Below are 19,720 nucleotides of genomic sequence, written 5' to 3'. Positions count from 1 at the left end.
CCCAAGCTGGGAACTAACATCCCACAAGCCATCCCACTAACACCCCACAAGTGTGGCATAGCCCCCCTACCCCCAGAAAAAAGTGAAATAAAAATACAGCACCATTTACAAAAGTACACACACAAATGAAATACTTAGGTATAAATCAAGGAAATACATACAGGCTGTACATGAGGAAAATTACAAAACTGATTAAAGAAATCAAAGATCTAAATAAATGAGGAAATAGCCCAAGTTCATGGACTAGAACACTCAACATTATTATGTCAATTCCTTGCCAACTTGATCTATAGAGTCATGTAATACTAGTCAAAATTTCAGCAAGCTTTTTGTAGGTATTAACAGATTCTAAGGTTTATACGAAAAGACAAAAGACCTAGAATAGCCAACACGATACTGAAGAACGAAGTTGGAGAACTGATATTTTCAACTTTAAAACTAACTGTAAAGCTACAGTAATCAAAACAGAGTGGTACTGGCAAAAGAATAGACAAGTAGGTCAATGGGACAGAATACAGAACCCAGGAAAATACCTCCACAATTACAGTCAACTGATCTTTGGCAAAGGAACAAAGGCAGTTTAATTAAGAATAGTCTTTTCAAGAAATGGTTATGGAACAATTGGACATCCATGTGCACCCCCCATAGCCAAACCAAAAAACTCCACACAGATCTTACAAATTTCACAAAAATTATCTCAAAATGGATCATGATAGCCTAAATATAAAACACAAAACTACTACATCAAAACACAGGAGAAAATCTAGGTGACCGTGGGTTTGGCAATGAGTCTAGATATAACCCAAAAGCACAATTCATAAAAGAAAAAACTGATGTTGTACAGCATTAAAATTAAAAACTGCTCTTCAAAAGGCACTATTAAGTAAATGGCAACATAAGCCATAGAGAGGGAGAAAATATTTGCAGAACACCTACCTGAAAGAGGACTGATATCCAAAATACACAAAAGGCCCTTAAAACTCCATCAGAAAACAAAGAAGCTAATTAAAATACAGGCAAAGATGTGAACAAACACTTCATCAAAAATGATACAAAGGTGGAAAACGAGCCTTTGAAAGAAACGCTCAACTTCACGTCATGAGAAATCACGATGCACCAGTTCGAACGGCTAAAACCCACACGCTGACAGCACAACCCGGCACTGGGGACGTGGGGCAGCAGCGCGTATGCTGCCGGTGGGGGTGTGAAATGGAACAGCTGCTTGGGAAGGTGGTTTGGCGGTCTCTTATAAAACTAGACATGGTTTTACTTGATGACCCAGCAATCACATTTCTAGGTTTTTACCCGACTGACGTGAACACTTATTTCCACGTGAGAACCTGAATTTGAATGCTCACAGCAGCTTTACTCATAGTGGAGAGCTCGAAGCACAAGCCGTCCTTCAGTGGGATAACAGGGAAACAGACTGCGGCACAGTCACACAGCAGTAAAAAGGAACAACTCAGGATACACTTAGCAGATGGAAGAATCTCAGATCATGTTGATCAAAATAGCCAGATACAAGTAAGTACATACTGTATGATTCCATTTACATGAGGTTCAAGAATAGACAAAACCAATCTATGGTAAGGGGTAGTAGATCAGTGTTTACCTTGGGGGTTGGGGGTGGGTGCAGAAGTGTATTGACTACAAAGGGGCACTGTTTCTAGGGTTATACAGTAATGCCATGGGCTCTTTATTTGGATCTTAGCCATGGCTGTATGTATGTGTCAAAAAACACAAAACTGTAAATTTAAGATGTGGGTATTTAACTCTCTGTAATTATACCACAATAAAATTATTTTGGAGTTAAGATGGTTATTTTAGAGGGACGAAGAGGGCTGTGATTAGGATATAGCAGTTTATGACTAGCAAAGTTATATTTCTTACCCTGGGGGATCATTTCAAAGTTGTTCTTTTAAGAACTTACAAGGCTATATATTTGTTTCACATACTTTATCTGTGCTATGAAAGTGAAAGTTAAGTCACTCAGTCGTGTCTGACTCTTTGCAACCCCATGGACTGCAGCCTACCAGGCTCCTCCATCCATGGGATTTTCCAGGCAAGTGTACTGGAGTGGATTGCGATTTCCTTCTCCAGAGGATCTTCCCAACCCAGGGATTGAACCTGGGTCTCCAGAATTGTAGGCAGATGCTTTACCGTCTGAGCCACCAGGGAAAATTTTATAATAAAAAAGTACATCTTTTCAAACGTGTCCCTTTCACCACAGGTTAGGCTGGACGATATAACCTCTAAAATAACTTTAAACTCTCAAACTGTGACTTTTAATTACTGTGATTAAAAAAATTAGGTATTTTCTAGTTAATGATCTTTTGCAATACCCAGGTTTTAAAAAATATGATAAACTTGTGAGTGATAGTTTTCTGGACCAGGAGCCACTGGGTGTCTGGACTTAGCACCATCTCCTGGTCATAAATCCCTGGAAAATACGACTAAGATGAAATCACCAGTTAAGTTGTATACCAACATTTGTTCATACATCTGTAATAACGAAAATCTAACAACCTGAATGTCTTTCTACAGGTGGACAGAGAAGCAACTTGTGGAAGGAATATACATATTCAGATGACAAAATGCTTGCCCTTTAGCAATAAAAAGCAATGAACTATTGAAATAAGCCGTAAGAGTAAATTTCAGCATAAATTTCCACCATACTGAGTAAAAGAAGCCAGACTCCCTCCCTCTAAAAATAATATAATGTATGATTTCATTCATATGAAATCACAGAAAATGCAAACTAGACTGGCAGAAAGCAGATTAATGTTTGCCTGGAGATGGGTGGACGGCAGGTAGGGGTGAGAGGCAAGATGTCACGGAGGCGCAAGGAAACTTTTGCGTCTGATTTCTTCCCTCTCTTGATTGTGGTGAATATTTCATAGGTATTTACGCAGGTTAAATCTTATCAAATTGTATACTTTAAGGTGCTTAATATGTCAACCGATGCTCCATAAAGCTCTTTTTAAATAACAGTGTATACACAGATGATTCTCTCTCTCCTCTATCCCTTCCCATCTTCTGATCACATTGTCCTCATAAGGTGAGGGAAGACAGAAAACACCAGTGTTCTCACCTGCCCTGACATCAAAGCTTGCACTGACAAGCTTCTTTCGACCAGGGTTATCGAATTATTAAAGTTCTGTTTAAACAGGGATAACAAGTCCTTGGGGTGGCAAAGAGTCGGACACGACTGAGTGAGTGAGCACACACACCATACTTTTAGAGAGACCAGGTCTCTGATGTAGGATCCCAAACACCCGGGTCCTGTCCGTCACAAGCCAGCGCACCATGCATCGCGAGGCCACACACACAGAGAAACAGAGGCAAAGGAGCCCTCTTCTAACACTCACTGCATTGCACAGAACACTATACTGGAGTCCAGTGCACACTCAGCAATGGCTTCACACTCTAGTGAAGCAGCCTTGACTCTTCTGAGGACCTCTTTAGCCCAGGCTATGCAGGCCACGCGGCCATACCGGAAGAAGGCAGAAAGCCTGCTTCGTTTCTCTTCCCCAGTCCTATACCAGATGAGAGTTCACCACTCCAGTTCAAGGAAGGCTGTCTCAGGAGAACCAGACTCTCGTGGTGGTGCACAGGCTTAGCTGCCCTGTGACAGGTGGGATCTCAGTTCCCCAGCCAGGGTTCTAGAGATCCCACATCTCAGTGAAGATCCCCCATGCTACAACTAAGACCTGACTCAGTCAAAAAAAGAAGCAAGCAAGCCTAGGCTACCTTCCCACTCCAGCGAGTTCACAGAAGGTAACCTCATAAAGAAAATCCACTCTCCTGGAAGTCCTTCCCCCATTATTGCAGCCCTAACTGTCCTATAATATGACCAATTTATAACACTGGTTCCAAAGACTGGATCAAACGTGGCATAGACTCTCAGATTTGTTTAGGACAAGGTAAAAAGCCAGTCTGGGGACTTTACTGGTGGTCTAGTGATTAGGAGTCCGCCTTCCACTGCAAGGGATGCAGGTTAGGTCCCTGGCTGGGGAACTAAGATCCTGCATGCCACAGGGCAGCTAATCCTGTGCACCACAACTAGAGTCTGTGTGCTGCAACTAAATTAGATCCCGCATGGCTCAACAGAGATCCCCCGGGCTACAACTGAGATCCAACGCAGCCAAAAAAAGAGAAAGCAAGCCTAGGATACCTTCTCACGCCAGCGAGGTCGCAGAAGGCAACCTCGTAAAGAAAATCCACTCTCCTGGAAGTCCTTCCCCCATTGCTGCAGCCTAATTTTTTGTACTATAAAATGACCAATTTATATCTACAATGAGGTACAATGTAGTCTCATATTTAAGATAATCAAAAGCTCACAGGCTTTACCATCTGCGACATCTTCAAGATACCAAGGTAAGTGGAACTCTGTGTGGAGCAACCAAACTTTAACAGAGGAGACTCAGTAATGTGAGAGAAACACCAGAAGGGTAAACGCTCAAGTGATGTACAGTACAGCACTGATGAGCTTCATAAAAAGATGCAAACTGCTTATGTACAAAACCTCTTTGAGTCCTTTATTAACATTTGGAGATGTGCCATACGTATAATTAACAGCATCACACCAGCTACAGAAGTACAGATAACCAAGAATGTACTTCAGAACAAGGATCTCAGAGCAACTTATGGTGTTGCCTGCTCTGAACCTCCACAAAAACCCAACTCAGACACACGCAGGACAGACAATATAACAATTTCACTTTGAAACGGTTCTTTAGAAAATGACAAGAATTGGCAGTTCAAACCCTTTAGAGTGAGATGTGGCAGGTCTCTCAAGTGCCATGGCACTGCTTTAGAAGGCCAGTGTGGGCATCTGAAGGTCAGACAGAGTAAGAACCGACTAGGCCGAGGGGAAGAGGTTTGATTTTCAGTGTAGAGAGAGCACAGATGGTCCAAGTGGATACTTTCAGTTCAGGCTCAGTATGGGTCCTGCAGGAATCCATCAGATAAAGTTTATCAGCTGGAAGGCTGAAAAACGCCAGCCTGTCACTTGTGTCACTGATTCCAACCGGGAGACCCTGTTGCAACAGGAGTCAGGCACGACACAGTAAGCCTGAAAGACTGGAGTCCACTGTCAGATCAGTTCTGATCCTTCCACATCCCTGGATGTTCTGGGTCCCTCTGCTTCCACGTGTGAATTGAGGAACGCTTGCCTTTACCTCAACGTTCCACTTTGAAAACAACCAATCCCTTCCCCCACCCCCAACATCATTCTCCATAAATTCTTTTTCCGAAGTCCTGATTCGGGGTCTAGACTTTTTCCTTTCGCTTCAATTTTGACACCTTCTTGACAGTCCCATTCTTGTTTAGAAGCTTCAGGACACGATCTTTATGATCTAAAACTTTAAGCATGGAGTCTCTGGCCTCACTGATTTGATCCATCACAAGTTTACACCTCTGCATATTTCCCTGAAACAAAAGACATGACATCATCAATCAGTAATCTTCAAGACAGTGTGGCTTTTAAAGAACTTTTCACCTTTGACTTGAGCCATTTTGAGGCTTTCACATAGGAAAAAAACACTTTACTGTTTCTGGGTAATGCAGGCTGAAGAAAATAATCGGTTTTTACCAAAGATACTAGTGGAGAGAAGGGAAGGGAGAAATAAGGGGAGGGAAAGGGTTCCTTCAAACCTGTATTAGTTCATTTATTCGGTGTAAATCATCATCAGTTGCTGCTTTTTTCTTTGGGATAATCCCTTCCTGTAGGTTGGTGAGTCTTTCGTAAACATCATGTTCTAGATTCGTCTGCAACAAACAAGAAGGAGGGAATCATGACCTCAGAAATACTTTTCTTCATCAAATTCAGGCAAAAAACCCACCTTGAATCACCTGTGTAAACTGCTATCAGGTCTGTTTGGGTGATAAAATCATTTCTCCCAGTGACTAAGATTACAGTACAGCAAGGAAAGTTAATCAACAATTTACACCACAATTGGCCATAATTCAGAGTATCTTCTAGGGTAACTTTTTTTTTGCCTGCACCATGAAGCATGTCTTAGTTCCCTAAGATATCCAACCTGACCTCCTTGCAGTGGAAGCTCAGAGGCTTAACCACTGCACCACCACAGAAGTCCAAGGACAGCTTTTAAATTCTCCCCCAAATGCACAATTTCTCTGAAAAACAAGTCTGTAAGTTCCATAAAAATATGCTTTTATGCTAAATTTAAACCTAGCCATGGTACTACTTAAAAAAAAAAAAAAAAAAACACTCATAAAAAGACAACGTTCTTCAGATCATGGCTACTCCAAAGACAGAAAGACTTTGTGAGATCATTTTGATCGGCTCCTCTTTATCTTGTTGAAGGAAGGAGTCTCGCCCAAGGGTTATGGAAAGGGCTGAACACAGAAGGCACCGGACAGATGAGGTCAACAGCAGTTTACTAGTCAGTATACTCACGGCCCAGGGGAGGAGGACACTGCCTGCCACGCCAAACCACAGGGGGGCGCACTCCACGACAGAGAGAGGAGAGAGGGAACAAGCAGGGGATGCAGGAGACAGGCTTCGTAGTACTAAGAGGGCATGGTGCCCCCTGGTGCTCCCAGGAGGGTATCACTGGCTTGTTTGAGTGTCTCCAGCTGGCAGAGAACTGAAGCTCACTATCCAGGGAGAAGGAGGAACTATGCCCGATTCCCACAGTGAGGAGCAGAGTGAGAATGAGTTGACAGGCCACCTGAGGCCCCTTCTGTTTCAGATGTCACAGCAACACATAATATGAACCTTAACTATAGGCCTTACAAACTAAAGTTGTTCAGTATATTTCGGTTATAGGGAAACAAAACTAAGATACATTTAGATTACATCCATGTAACAGATAGTTATATTACACAGCACACATAAAAATTCCACCATGACCCATGTTAACTGGGAACGCTTCAGAATTACTCTAAAGAAAATGTTCTATGAACGCAGCTGTCCTCAGCAGGACGTAACTGCTAGACTGCCACCTACCAGCTGCAGCAACTGGGCAGCACAGAGGTGAACCTTCCAGCCTTGGGCACGACACGATACTCCTTTCTGATTAGCTATTTCCTGCAGCATGGCTTTCTTCTCCTCTGGAACCATAAAAAAAAAAAATATATATATATATATATATATATGTATATATATAAACAGTCATTGAGAATATAAGCCACAATATGAATAAAAGCTCTTTTGGTTCACTCCAGCAAAATAAGACTTACTTTGCTAATCTAATGAGTTCAAAAGAGAGGAAGCTAATACTCTATAAAGTTTTAAATGAGGGAAATGGTCTTTAGTGGGTTGAAGCCTTGCTCATGGGTGATGTCTGCAAGCATGTGGAAACTCTGGGCATTAAGCTTAGAAGCTCTGTGGTGTTATTTAGATCTTGGAAGAAATCACAGGGCTCCAACTTGAGTAACATTTAAATTCAGGTGGTAAAGTCCACAAATCATCACTGTGGTAAAATAAATATGAACTTTATCATTTGGACTGGGGAAGGACAAACTAGGACTGAGGGGCACCCGTCAGAGGTGAGTTTAGATGTATCTGTGAAGTTTTAATATTACTGCTCACCAGGACTTAAAATGGATTTACACATTACATGGATAATCAAAAACTATTTTTGAAAAATCAAAAAAATTATATCATTGAAAAAACTATCATTTTTTCTGTTTAAAATTCTGGCTGCACTGGATCTCTGCTGTGACACTCAGCCTTTCTCTACCTGCAGAGCATGGGCTCTAGAATGCATGGGCTCAGTTGTTGTTATATGGGATCTTAGTTCCCCACTAGGGACTGAACCCTAATCCCCCGCACTGGAAGGTACATTTTTGACCGCTGGTCCACCAGGGAAGGCCCTAAAAAATTAATCTTGAAAAATACCCTATCTATATATTTGTCAAAACTGATATAATGCATAAGACCAAGACTGAACCCTACTGTAAATGATAAACTCTGGGTGATAATGATCTCGGTGTAGGCTCACCAAATGGGCCACTGTGGTGAGGGAGGCTGTGCATATGTGGGGACAGGGGATGGGGGGCAGATGTGGGAAATCTATCTTCCGCTCAATTTTATTGTGAACCTAAAACTGATAAACTTCACTTCCTAGAGCAATTAGCAACAACACAAAAACCCCAAACTTATCTGGTAGGCAAATATTAGCAAGAAAGTAATTTAAAAATCTCCAACTTTTTGAGATAATTATTGATTCACATGCAATTGTAAGAAATAATACAGAAGGGTCCTACGTATCCTTTATCCAGTCTCCCTCAGGGGTGGTATCTGGCAAAACTGCAGTACAACATCACAACCATGCCACTGACAAAGTCCACTGACTCTGTTCAGCTTTCATCAGTTTTATGTGGTCTGTGTCTGTCGTTATGAGCATTATAAAAAAACGTTTCAGCTTAAAATAATTATAGATTCACAGAAGCTGCAAAGATAGTATAGAGATATATCTGGTAAGAGACCTCTATTTAGAATATAGGAAGAATTCTTACCACTCAACAATAAAAACAAACGAATTAAAAAGGGCAAAATATCTAAACATACATTTCTCCAAAAAACATATACAAATTGCCAACAAACATGAAGATGTTCAACATCATTAGGCATTAGTTCAGTTCAGTTCAGTCGCTCAGTCGTGTCCGACTCTTTGCGACCTCATGAATCGCAGCATGCCAGGCCTCCCTGTCCATCACGAACTCCCGGAGTTTACTCAAACTCATACCCATCGAGTCGATGATGCCACCCAGCCATCTCATCCTCTGTCGTCCCCTTCTCCTCCTGCCCCCCAATCCCTCCCAGCATCAGGGTCTTTTCCAGAGTCAGCTCTTCCAATGAGGTGGCCAAAGTATTGGAGTTTCAGCTTCAGCATCAGTCCTTCCAATGAACACCCAGGACTGATCTCCTTTAGGATGGACTGGTTGGATCTCCTTGCAGTCCACGGGACTCTCAAGAGTCTTCTCCAACACCACAGTTCAAAAGCAACAATTTTTTGGTGCTCAGCTTTCTTCACAGTCCAACTCTCACATCCATACATGACCACTGGAAAAACCATAGCCTTGACCAGACGGACCTTTGCTGGCAAAGTAATGTCTCTGCTTTTTAATATGCTATCTAAGTTGGTCATAACTTTCCTGCCAAGGAGTAAGCATCTTTTAATTTCATGGCTGCATTCACCATCCGCAGTGATTTTGGAGCCCAAAAAATTAAAGTCTGACACTGTTTCCACTGTCTCCCCATCTATTTCCCATGAGGTGATGGGACCAGATGCCATGATCTTAGTTTTCTGAATGTTAAGCTTTAAGCCAACTTTTTTACTCTCCTCTTTCACTTTCATCAAGAGGCTCTTTAGTTCATCTTCACTTTCTGCCATAAGGGTGGTGTCATCTGCATATCTGAGGTTATTGATATTTCTCCAGGCAATCTTGATTCCAGCTTGTGCTTCTTCCAGCCCAGCGTCTCTCATGATGTACTCTGCATATAAGTTAAATAAGCAGGGTGACAATATACAGCCTTGATGTACTCCTTTTCCTATTTGGAACCAGTCTGTTGTTCCATGTCCAGTTCTAACTGTTGCTTCCTGACCTGCATACAGGTTTCTCAAGAGGCAGGTCAGGTGGTCTGGTATTCCCATCTCCTTCAGAATTTTCCACAGTTTATTGTGATCCACACAGTCGAAGGCTTTGGCATAGTCAATAAAGCAGAAATAGATGTTTTTCTGGAACTCTCTTGCTTTTTCGATGATTCAGTGGATGTTGGCAATTTGATCTCTAGTTCCCCTGACTTTTCTAAAACCAGCTTGAATATCTGGAAGTTCACGGTTCACATATTGCTGATGCCTGGCTTGGAGAATTTTGAGCATTACTTTACTAGCGTATGAGATGAGTGCAATTGTGCGGTAGTTTGAGCATTCTTTGGCATTGCCTTTCTTTGGGATTGGAATGAAAACTGACCTTTTCCAGTCCTGTGGCCACTGCTGAGTTTTCCAAATTTGCTGGCATATTGAGTACAGCACTTTCACAGCGTCATCTTTTAGGATTTGAAAGAGCTAAACTGGAATTCCATCACATCCACTAGCTTTGTTCGTAGTGATGCTTTCTAAGGCCCACTTGACTTCACATTCCAGGATGTCTGGCTCTAGGTGAGTGATCACACCATCGTGATTATCTGGGTCGTGAAGATCTTTTTTGTACAGTTCTTCTGCACATTCTTGCCACCTTTTCTCATTAGGCATTAGGGAAATGCAAATAAACACTGCAGTAAAGCACCATTTCAAACCCCTTAAGATGCCATAATAATAATAAAAAAAGAGTAAATGTTGGTGAAGATGTGGAAAAATCAGAAGTCGTATGCATTCCTGGTGGGAAAGTAAAATGTATTTGCTTTGGAAAATACTCTCAGAGTTCCTAGAATGTTAAATATAGTTACCAAACAACCCAGAAATTCCATTCTTAGGGGTATGTACAAGAGAAATGAAAACAAATGTTCCCACAAAAATGTAGACACAAATGATCACAGGAACATTATTCATAATCAAAAAGTGGAAACAACCCAAACGCCCATTGAGTGATGAATGGATAAATAACATGTGGTATATATCCATAAAACAGAGTATTATTTGGCAGGAAAATTGAATGAAGTCCTGATACATGCCATATGGATGACTCTTGAAAACATTAAGTGAAATAAACCTGTTACAGAAGACTGCATGGTATATGATTCTATTCATAGGAAATGTCCAGAAATGGGAAATCTAAAGAGATGGCAAGTAGATAAAAGAGGTTGCCTAGGGTTGGGGGTAGGGAGGAATGAAGATGGCAGGACTGGCAATGATAGCTAATAGCTAAGGACTGTACTTGTTGGGCTAATGAAAATTGTTTTAAAACTAAATGTAGAGATAAACACGCAACTTTGTGAATACACTAAGAATCACTGAATTGTACATTTTAATAGGTTAATTGCATGCTACATGAATTACAGCTCACTAAAGCTTTTGTTGGGGAAAAAATCAAAAGATGGTAAAGAGAGGTCCAGTATTTCCCGTCACCCAGTTTCCCCTCACTGTTTACATCTTGGTAACTGCAGTACAGTTATCACACCCAGGAAACTGCCACTGATGTAAAGTGAGTATGTGTCACTGCATCACATGTAAATTCATGTGACTGCTCTACCAATCCAGGTTTAGAGCTACTCATCACCACTCCTGTGCCACACCTTTATGGTCACACCACCCCTTCCTCACGATTAACCCTCGATCCACTCATTTCTTCTCTGTCTGTATAATTTTGTCTGTCACTCTGAGATTATATAAATAGAATCACATGGTATGTGTCTTTTTTTGGGGAAGGAAGGGGGTATGTGTTTTGAAAATTGATTTTTTTTTCCAGTAAGCCTAAGCACAATGCCCAAGCTGTTGCATAATCAATAGTTCTTTCCTGTCCATTGCTGACAGGATTCAACGGCTCGTTTGTTTAACCATCTGACGCCATCTGTGTTATTTCCAGCTCTCCGCTATTATCAAAGACACTGCTATGAACACCTCTATCCAGATTTTTGTGTGGACAGAGCGTTTTCATTTTTATGGGATAAATGCCCAGGAGAGCAACTGCAGGTCATATGGTAAGTATATGTTTAGTTTTTAGGAAACTGCCAAACTGTTTTGCAGAGTAGCTCAGTAATGTGTAAAAGACAGCTGAATTGTGATATGACAGTGTTCTGCTAAGCAGCTTCCCCAGTGGAACTGGAGAAATAGAAAAAAAAAAAAACAAACCCTTTAAACCTCTGTAAAAAGGTCCTAAGGGCAAACAGCAAGGCAGAAACATCTATTCAAACCAATCTGCTAAAAGGTGAAAGACGAGTAAGTCTGTGGCATCTAAACCAAGACTGATCCCTCTCTTCTTCTCCCTCTAGCTTAGAAGGTGGAGACTGTTCCAGACTGCTGTAGCCCCAAGCATAGCGTTCCCTCTCCTCCAGTTCCCAGAAGGAGCAGGGCATTTCTCATCCTGCTCCCTGTTGCTGAGGCTAAATCTCAGGTCCTGAGTCTAGTCGACATGTGGGGGCTTCCTGCTTTTGCTCAATCGCCACCTGTAGAAGGGAGACTGTACCTTAGGCAAGGTGAGCTGAGAACACTGGGGCCCAGGAGTCCTTCTCCTGGCTTGTGAAGTGGTGGCATCATCCTAGGAGAGGCAGGCCAAGTGGAAGACAGGCTGCTCACCCCAACTCCCCTCCAACGAGCACTCACCTGCTAAGCTGCCATTGGCCCATCCCCACCTGCAGAGCCCTAGGCTCAGAGATTCTGCCTGGAGAAAGAAACAGGCCATAAAACAGGAAGCTTCTAATCTTTTCCCAAAGGAGTTGGCTCCATTTTCAACAGAGTGTGAAGTTCAAACCTAAAGGTGCTCCCAAGAGCAGTGGAGGGTGTAGGTAAGGCAAGTGGGAGGAAATGTGCAGACATAGTGAAGACACAGCCTAGACTGTGGGCTGACCCATTTGCAGGAAAGAACAAAGAGTGAGATAGCTGGCAGGAGCTCTCCTTGGGGGCAGAATGATTATCAAACAGTGACCTCAGAAACCATTCTGGCAAGGAGCTACAATACGACTGGATTAGTTTGCAGAGGAATTTGTGTTTAAGGGCAGATTCCAGTACTGTGCTCTTAACAGATCAACTGGCAAGCAACAAGCGGGGTTTATCAGTCGGACGAGGTCAGGGAAGCAGGAGGAGAAGCCTGCTAACGCTACTGTCCTACCACGGGGGCCCTGGGCACACTCAGAGCTGCCTCCCCGAGGAGGGACAGCAGAGGTCTGACACTTGGTGGTGCTGGCGGGGTGGCGCTGGTCAGGCTTCACTAAAAGAGCCCGGCCAGTCACTAAACAGCTAAACACGCAAATACTACAGCGGGTCTTTGAGGAGGCAGCGTGACCGGCACCTGGAGTTGCTACCTTATCTAAAATGTCCAGTTCCCAACACAAATTACGAAGCATTCGAACAAGCTGGGAAGTATGACCCACACAGGGGGGAAAAAGAAACAGGCACCAGAAAATGCTTGACAGAGTGACCAGATGTCAGATTTAACAGAAAAAGATGTCAAAGTAGCCATCGTGAATAAATTCACAGAATGAAAAGAAAGTATGAGTGAAGTAAAAGAAAGGATGATAATCATGTCACATTAAAGAGAGTATCAACAGAGAGACAGAAATTGTACACCATTAAGAGCACCAATGCATGTATAATGGAGTACCAAAAGGAAAAGAGACAAAGGAGAAGAAATACTCGAAGAAAAAATGAATGACTAAAGATTTCCCACATTTACTGAAAAACAGTAACGTATGTATCAGGGAGCTCAAGGCTAACTCCAAAGAAGATAAATGCAAAGATACAGATAGACATATCATAGTAAAAATGTTGAAAGTCAAAGCTGAAAATATCTTCAAAGGAGTATGATAAAACGATGTATCACTTACAATATAATCCCATTAAAATCAACAGCTGACTTCTCAGGAGAAACAATAGAGTCTAGAAGGCAGTGGGATAACAATCAAAATGCTCAAAGGAATGTATGAGAAATTTAGTTTCTCTACATCCTCAGCAGCATGTGTCTTTATTAGTCTTTCTAATACTGTGTTTCCTTATTGATTTTGTCTGGATGATCTGTCCACTGATGAAAGAGGTGTGTTAAAGTCTCCCACTACTATTGTGTTACTGTCAATTTCTCCCTTTACGGCCGTTAGTGTTTGCCTTATATACCAAGGTGTTCCTATGTTGGGTGCATATATTATTTACAATTGTTACACCTTCCGGGGTTGATCCTTTGATCATTATGTAGTGTCCTTTGTTTTCTGCAAGTCTATTTTGCCTGGTACCAGTACGAGTACTGCTACTCCAGCTTTCTTTTGATTTCCATTTGCACAGAATACCTTTTCCCATTCTCTCACTTTCAGTCTGTATGTGTCCCTAGATCCGAAGTGGTTCTCTTACAGACAGCATCCTTATGGGCCTTGTTTTTGTATTCATTCACCAGTCTATGTCTTTTGGTTGAAGCATTTAATCCATTTACATTTAAGGTAATCATTGATAGGTATGTTCTTACTGCCATTTTATTGTTTTGGATTGTTTTCATAGGTCTTTTTTCTTCATAGGTCTTTTGTTCTCCTGTCATTTGATGACTAACTTTAGTGTTGTGTTTGGATTCCTCTTCTAAGTATGTATCTACTGTCAACTTTGTTTGTGCTTACCATGAGGTTTTGATACAGCAGTCTGTATATAGACGAGATTGTTAATAAGCTGCTGGTTTTTAAATTTCAAATGCATTTCCAATGTCCCACATTTGCGGTCTCTTCACAATTGCTGGTTGTGGTATGTTTGTGTGGATATGACTTCCTACCTTTACTGTACATTTGCCTTTACCAGTGAACTTTTCCATTGGCAATTTTCTTGTTTCTAGTTGTGGTCTTTTCCACTTAAGAGAAGTTCCTTTAGAATTCATTGCAAAGCTGGTCTGGTGGTGCTGAATTTTGTCAGCTTTTACTTGTCTGTAAAGCTTCTGATTTCTCCATTGCCTCTGAATGACAGCCTTGCTGGGTGGAGTATTCTTGGTTGTAGGTTCTTTCCTTCCATCGCTTTAAATATATTGTATATCGCACCATTCCCTTCTGGCCTGCAAAGTTTCTGCTGAGAAATCAGCTGATAACCTTCTGGGAATTCCCATGTATGTTATCTGTTGTTTTCCCCTTGTTGCTTTTAATGTTTTATTTTTGTCTTTTTGACAAAAGTTACTGTGTGTCTTGGTGTGTTCCTCCTTGGGTTTTTCCTGCCTGGGACTCTGTGCTTTCTAGAGTTCGGTGACTGTGTCCCTTCCCATGTTAGGGAAGTTCTCAGCTATTATGTCTTTAAGTATTTTCTCAGGTCCTTTCTCTCTCTCTTCTGGGACCCCTGTAATGTGAATGTTGGTACATTTAATGTTGTCTCAGAGGTCTCTCAGACCGTTTTAATTTCTTTTCATTCTTTTTTCTTTGTTCTGTTTTATGGCAGTGATTTCCACCATTCTGCCTTCTAGATCACGCATACGTTTTCCTGCTTCAGTTATTCTGCCATTGATTCCTTCTAGGGTAGTTTTCATTTTAGTTACTGTGTTGCTCATCTTTGTTCTTTAGCTCTTCTAGGTCTTTGTAAAACATTTCTTGTATCTTCTTGACCTACGCCTCTATATTTTTTCCGTGCTGGATCTTCTTCACTATCATTATTTCAAACTCTTTTTCTGGTAGGCTGCCTCTCTTCACTTCACTTAGCTGTTCTTCTGGGGTTCTATCTTGTTCCTTCACGGGGGACACGCTCCTCTGCTGTCTCATTTTGTCTAGCTTCCTGTGACTGTGGTTTCCATTCCGCAGGCTGCAGTACTGTAGCTGCTACTTCTGCTATTGCTCTCTGGTGGATGAGGCTGTCTAAGAGGTTTGTGCAGATTTCCTAATGGGAGGGACTGGCTCCTGCCCAGGGGAGGGTGGAGCTGGGTCCTGTCCCTCTGGTGGTCAGGGCTGTGCTCCAGAAGACTTAAGCTGTCTGCTGGATGGCACTAGTGGTAAAGAACCCCCTGCCAATGAAGAAGATGCAAGAGAGGCAGGTTTGATTCCTGGGTCAGGAAGATCCTCTGGAGTGGGAAGCGGCAACCAAACTCAGCATTCTTGCCTTGAGAATCCCATGGACAGAAGAGCTTGGAGAGCTATACCACCAGATCAGAGGGTCAGACAGGACTGGAGTGACAGCCCGAGCATGAGCTGATGGGCGGGGCTGTGCTCCTGTCCCGCTGGTTACTTGGCTCGAGGCACTCCAGCACGGGAGCCTGGAGGTTGCTGGGTGGAGCTGGTGGCAGCCTCTGGGAGGGCTCCTACCAACGAGCACTCCTCAGGACTGCTGCCGCCAGTATCTTGGTCCCTATAGCGAGCCATGGCCATCCCCATGTTTAATTTCCATGGGCTGGAAGTTTTTCTGTTATCTGTCACTGGTTTCTAGTTTGAGTCTATCATGGCCAATGAAGATACTCTACATGATTTCAATTTTCCCCAAATTGTTGAGGTTTATGATCCTAAATAAGGTCTATGTGCATCTTGAGAGAATATGTATTCTGCTGCAGTTCAAGTGTCCTATAAATGTCTACTAAATGTTGGTTTGTGGTATTCACTTCTTGCATATTTTTGCTGATTCTCTATCAAGTGCTTCTATCAATCACTGAGACGAGTATGTTGAAGTTCTACCTATAGCTACATATTTGCCTACTATTTCTTTCAGCTGTTTCTGCCTCATATTTCTGAAGCTCTTGGTTTTAGTTGACTATTTTTAAAATCAGTATGTAATGCCTTTCTTCATTTCTGGTAATTTTCTTTCCTCTGAAGTCTGTTTCTTATAGACAGAATACAGTTGGATCTTTTTTTCATTCTCTCTGCCAATCTGTGTCTTAACTGATATATTAGATTATTCACACTTAAGATAATTACTGATATGTAAGGCTAAGTCTGCCAGGTTGTCTGTTTTCTGTTTGTTTCTTGTGCTTCTTGCCATTTCTTTTTTCTTTTCAAGTGAATTACCTGTTTTCAGTACTCTGTCTTTACTTGTTTAGAGCTTAGGCAAAACAGTTCAATTAAAGTTTAATAGTCAAGAGACTTGGCACAAAGTGATTAATACATACATATTTGAACAGAAGATTTAGGAATCATCAATATTTTCAGCTGTCAAATTACTTTTCTTGAGATAGCTTATGAAGAGTGAATTCCAATAAGCAGTATTTTCTTTAATGGCTTAAAATGTTATTAGGGAAACTGTAAATATTTTCCTGCTACAATATGGAATTCTGTGGTGTGAAGAAATGTTTGGTGGCTCATATCCTACTTTCACCAAAGGACAACATTCTCTGATTTCTCTTTGGAAGTCTCACCCTCTTTTCTACACTCAGGGTACACTCATGAGGAAGAAAAGCTGGGCAGTGCAGCCATCTCTGTGCTTCCATTCAGAGACTGAACTGTCAGGATCTTTACTCCTGCTCAAAGGCTTTAGTCCACACCATCTAACTTGGACTCACCTTGAGGCTTCAAGGGAACCCTCGGAGAAGCTTCCAAATACAATTTATTTGAGGGAATGGGAAATATGGCCAATTCTCTGAAAACTCACACTTCTCTATACAATGATTATATTTGAGATTAATAACACTTGAAGTCTATCCATAGAAATATTTGCAGATTCAAGCAAACTGCTATCAGTCATTTTCACTATAAGTGGGCTTATTAGAATGTTATTCTCAAGTTCAACAATCACAAAAACATTTACTGTGTGCTTACGTTAGATCATCCCACATATGTTTGAACAAATGCTGAACAAAGGATCTTTTGTTTCACATATGTTAAACAAAAGGTCTTTTGGAAAATACACTTCCTAGGGCTTATGCTGAATGCACATCTGAGCATCCTGGGACTACTGTGGTCTATGTCCTGTAACAATCTAGTATAGCTCCTCTTCAACTACTTTAGGGGCTAAGGAGGTCATCTGTCACTACGTGGGGAGCTGGCAACATAGGCAGTCACTTATTCATTAGACTGTGTTTCCAGTAAAGTACATATAGCTTTCTAAGGCAAAGGATAATTCTCCAAATTTTATGCTCAACTGTATATCATGATTAAGAGTAAACAATAAAGTCTTGAGATTCATAACAAAACTGACGGGATTCTTTTTGAAGCTGGAAAATTGTGATTCTGTCTTTTCATTCTACTGTGACTTTAACACAGCTGAGTGAAAGACTAACTGCATGAGTCAACACTAACCATTTCTGGCAAAACTGACCTTTGACCCGGACATCACTGTACCGCTGAAAGTGGTGGTAAGCAGCTTTCCAGGGGTTCCGATAGTGACGGAGCAAAGTAATGGGAGGTCTTGGACGCACTGGCACATACCTTACACCTTCTTCATCTATTTAAGTGAGAAGAAAAAGAAAACATTATATAGCTTACTATATATTTGCAACAATATTGCTGGTACAATTTCTGCAGATGAGCTGTAAGTGAAATCTAGCTCTTGTAAACAGCCTCAGGGAAGCCTTCCATGACAAAAGCTAACTCAAGTGAGCATTACCAATATACTCCTTGGGAGGAGACTTGCGCTTCTCTGCCTTCACCAGAAGGCTCTTGGCAGTGGACTTCTCGTCGTCAGTACTGTTGGTCTCCATCATGTCCCCTTCTTCTGTTGAAATCACGTGCTGCTGCTTCCGAGGCTTTTTCCTTGGTGAAGCACCAGGGGGTAAGTCACTTGTAGGCATGGACAGGTTGTTAGCCAGCAATGCCAGAGACGGAGACACAGTGTTGGTGGCCAGAGGAGGAACTGCTGTCATAGGAAACAGGTTGCACATGTGTGAGAACCCAAACACGGTGGACAGTGTCAGCTGATCTCCACCACAGAGAAAGTTAACACAGACAGAAAAGAGAGCTAACATTTAGACGTGCCCAGGACGGCGCTAAAGCACTCTAACTGTGGCAGAGGTTGCCCACTGCTCTCTGACACCTCACACCTTCATCTCCCTTAGTACAAGTACCCCTCACCCTGAAATGGGCACACTACCGCTCAGCTGAAAGACCATATTTACTAGCTTCCCTTACAGTATGATATGGCTATTTGAAATGAAAATCCTAGTGCTCTGCAGAAATTTTAAGAAGTTTCCTTAAAAGAAAGAATGCCTTACCCACTCCGTGTCTTCTTCCTGTGACCCTGGAACTCAGATGGGATAGCTGGAGTTTCAGCAGCTATCTTGAATCAAGAGCATTAGGGTCAAATGCTAGGGGTGGTAGAAGTCTGGATCCCTAAAGATTTTATGGAATCCACATATCATGCCTGGACTGTCTGCTTCAGGATTCACTTCAAGGGAAACAATAAAAACTTACATGTTCAAGCCAGTATTTTTCAAGTCTTTCAGCAGTAGTTTCTAAGAAATAACCCATTACCTCATATAATCTTAAAAAATAATCTGAGTAAGTAGACAATATCATCCCTCAATTTAAAGATGAGAAAATGTGGCATACATCACACAAAGAGAAAGATGGAGAGCTGGGCACTGACAGAGGCAGTCTGGTTTCAGAGCACAGTCAGTCCAGTGCCTCCGGATAAAGAGCATTCTAGATACAAAGTCAACAACATTTGCTTGGGCTTGTATGGACCATATATCTGGCGACTTGCAATTCATGATAAAAGTTCACCTCAACTCTTCTACTGTATCCTTGTCCCATCCTTTCCTTCCACCATTCCTCAGCCATCCATTCCCAACAGTCACAGCCTTAACTCGGTCATCAAATCTCAATTTCTAACATCTGACTTTCCAGTCAAAAGCGACTCCCTTTCCAGGTCACTTCCCTTAGCAACTCACCTCCAACAATTCTTATACACCATTAAGAACTATTTTCCATTAATCATAGTAGTTTTTTGCTGTCATTCATTCCTCTAATATCTTCTCACTCCTATCACTGGGTTTTAGCTCTCCTATCAATTTTATTTATTCACTTACAGTCTCTTCTCATGCTATGCTGCACTCATTAAACAAAAAGTACCACAGGTTAAACCTAACTCTCCAACTATGAACATACAAAACTCATTTGTTCTGTCTTAAAAATAACTTTTGGGACTTCCCTGGTGGTCCAGTGGTTAAGAATCCACCTGCCAATGCAGGGGACATGAATTCGATCCCTGGTCTGGGAAAATCCCCC

The 19,720-nt window shown here is 41.8% G+C and overlaps 1 protein-coding gene across 7 annotated transcripts in view; it reads right to left on the bottom strand.

The window, feature by feature from the left end:
- Positions 1 to 4,512: 4,512 nt before the first annotated feature.
- SAP130 (Sin3A associated protein 130) overlaps positions 4,513 to 19,720 on the bottom strand; it is a 74,282-nt gene continuing 59,074 nt past the window's right edge. For all 7 annotated transcript variants that reach the window (XM_061135631.1, XM_061135630.1, XM_061135634.1 and 4 more), the window contains 5 exons: positions 18,102 to 18,350; positions 17,814 to 17,939; positions 6,974 to 7,077; positions 5,656 to 5,769; positions 4,513 to 5,430 (listed from right to left, as the gene is read on the bottom strand). In XM_061135631.1, the coding sequence (XP_060991614.1) occupies positions 5,272 to 5,430; positions 5,656 to 5,769; positions 6,974 to 7,077; positions 17,814 to 17,939; positions 18,102 to 18,350 (752 nt within the window). In that variant the 3' untranslated portion in view covers positions 4,513 to 5,271. The remainder of the gene's footprint in view (positions 5,431 to 5,655; positions 5,770 to 6,973; positions 7,078 to 17,813; positions 17,940 to 18,101; positions 18,351 to 19,720) is intronic.

The sequence above is a fragment of the Dama dama genome, chromosome 33 (genome assembly GCF_033118175.1).
Source record: "Dama dama isolate Ldn47 chromosome 33, ASM3311817v1, whole genome shotgun sequence".
Taxonomy (NCBI): domain Eukaryota; kingdom Metazoa; phylum Chordata; class Mammalia; order Artiodactyla; family Cervidae; genus Dama; species Dama dama.
The sequence above is the reverse complement of the archived record's forward strand: the minus strand, read 5'-3'. Positions and strand labels throughout refer to the sequence as shown.